Source organism: Bos indicus x Bos taurus, chromosome 8 (assembly GCF_003369695.1).
Source record: "Bos indicus x Bos taurus breed Angus x Brahman F1 hybrid chromosome 8, Bos_hybrid_MaternalHap_v2.0, whole genome shotgun sequence".
NCBI classification, from domain to species: Eukaryota; Metazoa; Chordata; class Mammalia; order Artiodactyla; family Bovidae; genus Bos; species Bos indicus x Bos taurus.
Window position 1 is genome coordinate 7,303,159 of NC_040083.1, and position 9,351 is coordinate 7,312,509.

The 9,351-nt window shown below is 44.7% G+C and overlaps 1 protein-coding gene across 1 annotated transcript; it reads left to right on the forward strand.

Moving 5' to 3' along the window:
• Positions 1-6,952: 6,952 nt before the first annotated feature.
• DEFB136 (defensin beta 136) lies at positions 6,953-7,635 on the forward strand. Its single transcript, XM_027550837.1, has 2 exons — positions 6,953-7,007; positions 7,463-7,635. The coding sequence occupies exons 1-2, from the start codon at positions 6,953-6,955 to the stop codon at positions 7,633-7,635; spliced, it is 228 nt and encodes a 75-aa protein (XP_027406638.1).
• Positions 7,636-9,351: the final 1,716 nt, after the last annotated feature.

Here is a 9,351-nt window from a genome sequence, read left to right on the forward strand (position 1 = left end):
CCCTAGGACTGACACCCTCAGGTTTTCTAGGGATGAGTTGGACATGGGAACAAAGACCCTACAGGAGGACTGGTCTAGGCAAATGCATCTTTAAACCTTGTGATCCTGCGGTCTGTTGTGAGACCTTGGGTTCCTGGTCGGAACTTGGGGCACTAGCCCTTGGTATTCCCGGATTCCTAAGCCTCATAGATTAACCACAGAAGAGAAGGTATAACAGATCTGTGTCCACTGATATCTTCCAGGATTGGTGTGATGGGGAGACCTTATTTTAATCCCAGGGGTTTTCATATAGGAAACAGAATCTCTTCCAACTTGTTTCTGGGTAAAGTATTTATTATAACTTGAGTATCCTGAGTATTATTCAGTCCATGAAGGCAAGTGTACAGCAGACTGCACATCACAAAAGAGAACATTCCAACAATCAAGGCTGTAGCAACATAACGATTCTGTTTTGAAAGAGGGACAAAATTCCTTGGGGAGACCTGGCAAAGCAGTACCCTCAGAAAACAGGCCTGGGAAAAAAATACTTTTTGAACATCCACCCCTAATCCTCATCTAAATTTTTTCCAATCAAAACATGTTCGGTGTGCCTTCCTGAACAACTGGATTTTCAGTTACTCCATCAGGGGTGAGGAAGTGGAGACCAAGGAGGCATCTTGCAGAGAAACTCAATTTCTACAAGTCTCAATGAAAACCCACAGGGCACTAGGGAAGTGCCAGCCTGCCAAAGTCTCTCCTGCTGTCTTCCCATCCCTCTCCCCTCACAATTCTTTTGACTCATAATATGATACAGATATGGCCAAGTCATTTCCCATTCACTTTTGTCTCTTCTCCTCATACAAAGAGGAAGAAAAGTTCTTCCAAGAACCCACAGTCCCTGTATTTTCTGTGTGTCATATCCATTTGTCCCACAACAACTTATAAAGAGGTACACTGATTCTTATCTTAGAGATGAAGACCCCGAAATTCTGACACAGTAAGTGACTTATCCAATATCACGTATCTCAGAAGTAGCAGAGCACAGAGGCCAACTTGAATCTATCAGAAGCTAAGGTCTGGGTTCTTTGCACTAAAACATATAGCCTGCCTGTACCTCGGAAGAGAAGTTTTGGTGGGAATTGTCAAAGAAACCATTCTCATTCATTTATTCCCATTTGGAGAGCTGAGTTGAAGTACCTGAGCTTGGACCCCATATACAGAGTCTTTTGTAAGCTTTTTCAGCCAAACATATTCCCATTTCCATGGTTCTCACAAACCTCAAGCTCTGGCATGGCACAAACTAATGCAACTTTGATGGCATCTTTATTTCTGTGCCTTACTTTTTTTTAACCACTTGTTGTTGTTCAGTCGCTCAGTCGTGTCCCACTCTTTGCAACCCCATGAAGAGCAGCCCACCAGGCTCCTCTATCCATGAAATTCTCCAGGCAAGAATACTGGCATGGGTTGCCATGCCTCCTCCAGGGGATCTTCCCCACGCTGGGGTGGAACCCGCATCTCCTGCACTGGCAGGCATGTTCTTTACCATGAGCCACCAGGGAAGCCCTTTTAGCGCTTACCTGTCTTGAAAATCTTCTCCTGCTCCTGGATAGCTTGACTACTCTGTGATGCATAGTTCTAGTAAAAGGCCAACCTCTGTAACAGGCAGTAAAAGCAAATATTTGAGAAGAATAATTGGTAAGAATGTAGTCTTTGCTCTCTCCTCCCCGTCTCCGCAGGCTCCATCGCTTTCGGGCCTAGCAGCCAGAAGGGGAAAAAAAGGGGGCGGGAAGACTTTTTAAAAGTCTGAAAATCCTTTAAAATCAACAGGGCAGGGGGGTGGGGGGGCGGGCGCTGGAGCATCCTCCTCAGAGAACCCACGAGGATGTCACTTGGCATGCCTCCCACACCTGGGTGACTGTTGGTCCCAGTCCCTAGGTCTTGCGCCAGCCAGAGTCATCTGCACGCCTGGGTCCACGTGCCTCCACTGGCCCTCCTCACCGGCACGCAGCACGTGCCTGAGCACTAGGTGTCTGTGCACCATGTGTACACCCGTCACTAATCTGCCCACCACGTGCCCCACACCAGGCGTGCACACACCACGTGTCCATACATCACCTGTCCACACACCTGGCGTCTGAGCTGTCTCCCACAAGGGGAGGGAGTGGGCTGCAGTCACTGGTGGGGCCTGGGACGTCCCTGGTGCTGGAGAACATTTGTTTCCTTGATCTGAGTGGTGGTTACACAGTGTTTGCTATGTATTCAGTCACTGAGCTAAGTCTGTGATGTGTTTTTCTTTATGTGTATTAAATTTCATCTTTTGTCAATATTTTATGTTAAAAGTTTAAGAATAAGAGCCAGCCAGAGGACAGAAGATTTTTAGGCTGTAGTATCTTTATGATACTACAAGAGGGATGAAATGTTACACATTTGTCAAAGCTGACAACATAAATCCCACAGGTGAACCTTAGCATAAAGTACACATTTTGAGTGATAATATATGTCACTGTGGGGGGATCATCATTTGAAACAAACATACCACTCTGGTAGGGGTGATTGACAGGAGGAAGCTGTTTGAACTTTCCACTCAATTTAGCTGTGAACCTAAAACTGTTCTAAAAAAGGTGGAGTCTGTAAATTTCCAGACATATAGAACAGACTGTGATTGCCAAGAGGGAGGGAAGAGATGCATTGGGAGTTTGGGATTAGCAAATGCAAACTATTACCTATAGGATGGATAATAAACAAGGTCCTACTGTATAGAAAGGGGAGCTATATACAATATCCTGTAATAAACAATAATGGAAAAGAAAAGTATAATTTTAATAGCCTAACAATTTTTAATGTAGTTGTGATAATGTAATAATAATAAAATTTTAAAATAAAAACCATGGGAGAAAATAAATTTGCCCATGCAGAAAAATAAACAGTGAAGTCATTGCATTCAGGAACTGTCTGACTAGTAAAATGAGACAGCTGAAAAGGAAGCATAATTCAATTTGACAGGGTAATTCATCAAGGTTCTGTAGGATGTGCAGTGATGGCACCCCACTCCAGTACTCTTGCCTGGAAAATCCCATGGACGGAGGAGCCTGGTCAGCTGCAGTCCATGCGCTCACTAGGAGTCGGACACGACTGAACGACTTCCCTTTCACTTTTCACTTTCCTGCATTGGAGAAGGAAATGGCAACCCACTCCAGTGTTCTTGCCTGGAGAAGCCCAGGGACGGGGGAGCCTGGTGGGCTACCGTCTCTGGGGTCACACAGAGTCGGACACAGCTGAAGCGACTTAGCAGCAGCAGCAGCAGGATGTGCAGTGAACATTTTTTTCTCAAAAGTAAAGACAATAGTAAGACGAGCATGAGATTTCTAGAAAACTAAGATAAAGGAAGAAAGCACCAACACAGCAATACTAAATAAAAGAGAATGAAGCCGTTTCTGTTTCCCTGGCAGCTTTGTTCAACAAGACTTCAAGCAGAAGGTGGGAACACTTAACTCACTTAGGAGAAACTCCTTCCCAAAGGCTGGAATGGTGATTTATTAGGACATCTGTGGATGGAAAGGAAAGGGTCTGTCCTGAACATATACTGATTCCCAGACACATGTTAGATCTGTTTTTTTTCCAGAACTGTGTGTAGGAGGGACTCAGAAGTATTTAGAAAATGTTAGGTTCATACTTCCCATCTTCCCTAAAGTACAATGGAACAATTTAAAATATATGAAGGACAGAGTTCTGAACTGAGTATCAAGACAGCTGAATATCTGATGTCAACACAGCCCACGGCTTGCTTCCTTCCTTTGTGCAAGTCCGTTCACAAATCTGAGCCTTGTTTCCTCCATCTCTGAAAGAATGAGGTGTCTATGCTTTGTCTATGTCTATGCTATGGTCTCACTGTGTCTATGATAGCAGATGGTTAGCATATGGCCTGGGCTCTATGGGCCGGAATCACATGCCCACTGAAGGGTCTCCTGGGAGCCTTTCCTGGGATCTTGCAAGGGAATCCTCAGCCCTGAACTAGCACTAACCGTGGTGCTTCTAGTCCACTCGCCATCATCTCTCTCCCATCCCCATTCCAGCCATGTCCTCAACCATACCCACTGTTGTAAACCAGAATGAAACTTTCCCAGTGATGTCTTGCATTCACTAAGAAGTCTCTTGGAGAGGGTCCACAGAAGAGAAAGAAACACAGCTATAGTGGCAGAATTTAATAAAGAATAAGGAAGAGAAGGAAAGAGCACAATGCAATTTGTAAGCTTTATCTCATTTCATCCTCAAATAAAACCTCTTACAGCGCACTTTTAGAGAAAAGGAAGATTATCTGAAACAAAAAAAAAAACACTGATTCAAAAAGATATATTCACCCCAGTGTTCATAGCAGCACTATAGAAGCAACCTAAGTGTCCATCAATAGAACATGCCTGTGTGCTCAGTCATGTCTGACTCTTTGCAACCCACCTGGACTGTAGCCCACCAGGCTCCTCTGTCCATGGACTTTTTCCAGGCAAGAATACTGGAGTGAGTTGCCATTTCCTACTCCAGGGGATCTTCCCAATGCAGAGATTGAACCTGTGTCTCCTGTATCTCCTGCATTGCAGGCAAATTCTTTACTGCTGAGCCACCAGCAAAGCCCCATCAACAAAAAAAATTGATTAAGAAAGTTATGCTATATGTAAGTATAAATGTATACACATGCAATGAAATACTATTCAGCCATAAAAAAGAATAAAATTTTGCTATTTACAACAACATGGACTTGGAGGGTATTGTAATAACTGAAATAAGACAGAGAAAGACAAATATAGTATGATATCATTTATATGTGGCATCTTTATAAAAAGATACAACAAACTAGTGAATATAACAAAATAAAGCAGATTCACAGATAGAATATATACAGTGGTTACCAGTGGGGAGAGGGAAGAGCAGAGGGGCAATATCAGATCAGGTCAGTCGCTCCGTCATGTCCGACTCTTTGCGACCCCATGAATCCCAGCATGCCAGGCCTCCCTGTCCATCACCAACTCCCAGAGTTCACTCAGACTCACATTCATCGAGTCAGTGATGCCATCCAGCCATCTCATCCTCTGTCGTCCCCTTCTCCTCTTGCCCCCAATCCTTCCCAGCATCAGAGTCTTTTCCAACGAGTCAACTCTTCGCATGAGGTGGCCAAAGTACTGGAGTTTCAGCTTCAGCATCAGTCCTTCCAAAGAAATCCCAGGGCTGATCTCCTTCAGAATGGACTGGTTGGATCTCCTTGCAGTCCAAGGGACTCTCAGGAGTCTTCTCCAACACAGCAGTTCAAATGCATCAATTCTTCAGCGCTCAGCCTTCTTCACAGTCCAACTCTCACATCCATACATGACCACTGGAAAAACCATAGCCTTGACTAGACGGATCTTTGTTGGCAAAGTAATGTCTCTGCTTTTCAATATGCTATCTAGGTTGGTCATAACTTTCCTTCCAAGGAGTAAGCGTCTTTTAATTTCATGGCTGCAGTCACCATCTGTAGTGATTTTGGAGCCCAGAAAAATAAAGTCTGACACTGTTTCCACTGTTTCCCCATCTATTTTCCATGAAGTGATGGGACCGGATGCCATAATCTTAGTTTTCTGAATGTTGAGCTTTAAGCCAACTTTTTCACTCTCCACTTTCACTTTCATCAAGAGGCTTTTTAGTTCCTCTTCACTTCCTGCCATAAGGTTGGTGTTATCTGCATATCCAGGGGTAGAGAATTAAAAGGTACAAACAGGTATAAAATCAGATACAAGACTATGTTGTACAACACAGCAAATCTAGTCAATATTTTATAATAACTAGAAATGAACCTTTAAAATTTGGGAATTGCTACATTGTATGCCTGTAACTTTCATAATATTGTACAGCAACTCTACCTCAATTTTTTTATCCTAAAAATAAAAGAGGGAAAGAAAGAAAGAGAAAAAGAAAAAAGAAAGAAAAGAGGAAGCTGAAACTCACAGATGCTAAATAATTCATCCAAGGGGGCCTGTGACAGCAAAACAGAGTGTAACCAATAAAACTATGCTCTGCTGCCACTTTACAGACTCAGAACCCTACAGTCTTGGATCATTCAGGTACAAGCCTGGCTCAGGGGCAAGAATAAAGCCTAAGTTCATGCCTTCTTCTTTCCCACCATCCCTCCAGGGAGGCAGACCTAATGACCCTTCCCGGGAACCATGTCCCTCTAGCTCCAGGGAAGCGTTGTTCTGCTCTACTCCTAACAGAGGGCAGCCAACCCTGAACCAGGTCTTCCTGCTCTCAGGGGCCAGGAGAGAATTCTAACTCACCCACTGCAAAAACAGAACCTTCCCCAGAACTGGTTCCCAAAGTCCAGCTGACTTTCTACATCAGTCATTTAGAAAACAAAGTCGCTCAGTGAACTGTTCTGGGGGGTGAGGTTCCCTACAGCGCAAGCCTCCAATAGGCACATAAGCTTTCCCTTCTTCACTATGTCTGAACACCTGCCTAACTCTTGGTCAGGCCAACAGTTGACACCCTGCGATCCTTTGCTTCTTGGAACACTGTAAATTCTTGCTGACATCCTTTCTGGCCTTCAGTTAAGCCTGTTTTATCACATCACCTCTCTGGGCTCCTGTGTTTTCAGTGGGACTGCAAAGAATGGGAGGAACAAGCAGACATTTCCCTGCCATTTTCCCATCAGTGTCCATTTGAAGTGACACAGGAATAGTGCCCAGTGCTGAGCATGATGATACCTACTGTCTCCCTTTCTTCTACCTTGACTGAGTCCTTTCCTCTCCCATGATTTGTAGAAGAGGAAGCCACACAGAATGGGCCAGGGATTCCTTTTCCTGTAATCCTGAAAAAGCCTGTCTCCCCTGGGTATCCCTCCAGATAGAATGAGGCCAGTGTCCAGCCCCACCCAGCTTTGCCCAGCGCTATAAAGGAGCCTCCCAGATAGCCACCCCCAGGAAGCTGTAGCTCTGTGTCCTCATCAACTATGAGACTCCGTCTCTCTGGGTTACTCTTCCTCCTGGTGATCTCATTGCCTTCAGGTAAGTAATGATGGGTGTGGGTCATGAAAATTGAGGGCCTTCCGAGGATTGAGGCACTTGAAAAGAGCCATTGGTGTAAGCCCAGCAGGGGGACCACTGTATAAGTCAACGGAGGTGCTAGAGGCAAGAGCTAGTTGAGTGTTATTCAGCCCCTGCCCTGATCATCTGTTGCTACCTCCTGAAAGTCTGCCACAGCTTAAAAGAGGGGAGCCCTTATCACTACATGCATAGATCACTGTCCAGCTATTTACAATCCTGTTTCCCTCGGCTTCCTCTGATTAGTGCTGGAGTCAGTGACCCTCGCCAAAATGTAATAGCAGGTGAGAGGATGGAGTGTAGAAGGAAAATCCCAAACTGAGAAGCCATTCACCAGGAAAGAGGGGACAGCCCTAAGATTTCCCCCAGGCTTTTGAAGACCACTTTTTCTTTTGTGTGTGTGTGTTTTTCTCCTTCAGGGAACAGTGTGTTTAGTAATAATGGAGCGACAGTCCGTACTTGCACTCAACTTGGCGGCGACTGTTACTTCGGCTGTAAACTGGGATGGAAATGGGTCGCCTACTGTCACAATGTACTGTCTTGCTGCATAGAACTGAAGATTAATAAACCCCCTCAAGTCAACTTACCATGACCCTTACCTCATGTGTCCAATTAAAAGGATACACAAATGGCTAAAAGGATGAGACCTCTAATTTGTGTGTAAGGATGGTTAACTGGGCTCTGGGTAACAAAAGGGGGCCGGATTATAACCAATTTACTGGCAAAATTTCATACGTGCTTTCTTAAAGGGGCATTGTGGCAATATGCATTCCTACTCTCTTTTCTGCCCTCCAATCTCCAATAAGTAATTCCCACATCCAATTCAAAATCAGTTGATTAATACATGACTACAGGCCCAAGTACATCATGAGAAACTCTGGGCTGGAAGAAGCACAAGCTGGAATCAAGATTGTCGGGAGAAATACCAATACCCTCAGAAATGCAGATGACACCACCCTTAAGGCAGAAAGTGAAGAGGAACTAAAAAGCCTCTTGATAAAAGTGAAAGAGGAGAATGAAAAAGTTGGCTTAAAACTCAACATTCAGAAAACTAAGATCATGGCATCTGGTCCCATCACTTCATGGGAAATAGATGGGGAAACAGTGGAAACAGTGTCAGACTTTATTTTTCTTGGCTCCAAAATCACTGCAGATGGTGACTGCAGCCATGAAATTAAAAGACGCTTACTCCTTGGAAGGAAAGTTATGACCAACCTAGATAGCATATTGAAAAGCAGAGATATTACTTTGCCAACAAAGGTCCATTTAGTCAAGGCTATGGCTTTTCCAGTGGTCACGTATGGATGTGAGAGTTGGACTGTGAAGAAGGCTGAGCGCCGAAGAATTGATGCTCTTGAACTGTGGTGTTGGAGAAGACTCTTGAGTCCCTTGGACTGCAAGGAGATCCAACCAGTCCATCCTAAAGGAGATCAGTCCTGGGTGTTCATTGGAAGGACTGATGCTGAAGCTGAAACTCCAATACTTTGGCCACCTCATGCGAAGAGTTGACTCATTGAAAAAGACCCTGATGCTGGGAGGGATTAAGAGAAGGAGGAGAAGGGGACGACAGGATGAGATGGCTGGATGGCATCACCGACTCGATGGACATGAGTTTCAGTGAACTCCAGGAGTTGGTGATGGACAGGGAGGCCTGGCGTGCTGCAATTCATGGGGTCACAAAGAGTCTGACATGACTGAGAGACTGAACTGAACTGAACAGGCCCAAGTATAAGACATCCATTGAACCTAATAATGGGCTTCCCAGGTGGCACAGTGGTGAAAAATCTGCCTGCCAATTGCAAAAACCCAGGTTCTATCCCTGGGTCAAGAAGATCTCCTGTAGTAAGAAATAGCAACCCACTCTAGTATTCTTGCCTGGAAAACTTGCATGGACAGAGGAGCAACTGAACATACACACACAAGCCTAATAACAATAACTGACCACATGCCAGTCCCATTTTTAAGTGGTTTCAGTCAGTTAAGTCACTCAGTCATGTCCAACTCTTTGCAACCCCATGGACTGCAGCACGCCAGGCTTCCCTGTCTATCACCAACTCCTGGAGCTTACTCAAACTCATGTCCATTGTATTGGTGATGCCATCCAACCATCTCATCCTTGGTCATCCCCTTCTCCTCCTGCCTTCAGTCTTTCCCATCATCAAGGTCATTTCCAGTGAATTAGTTCTTCATATCAGATGGCCAAAGTAGTGGAGTTTCAGCTTCAGCATCAGTCCTTCCAATAAATATTGAGGACTGATTTCCTTTAGGATGGACTGGTTGGATCTCTTTGCAGTCCAAGGGACTCAAG

Coding starts and splice junctions, on each gene's coding strand:
- DEFB136 (XM_027550837.1), top strand. CDS start 6,953: ATGAGACTCCGTCTCTCTGGGTTACTCTTCCTCCTGGTGATCTCATTG. Junction 7,008..7,462: donor GGTGATCTCATTGCCTTCAG/GTAAGTAATGAT, acceptor TTTCTCCTTCAG/GGAACAGTGTGTTTAGTAAT.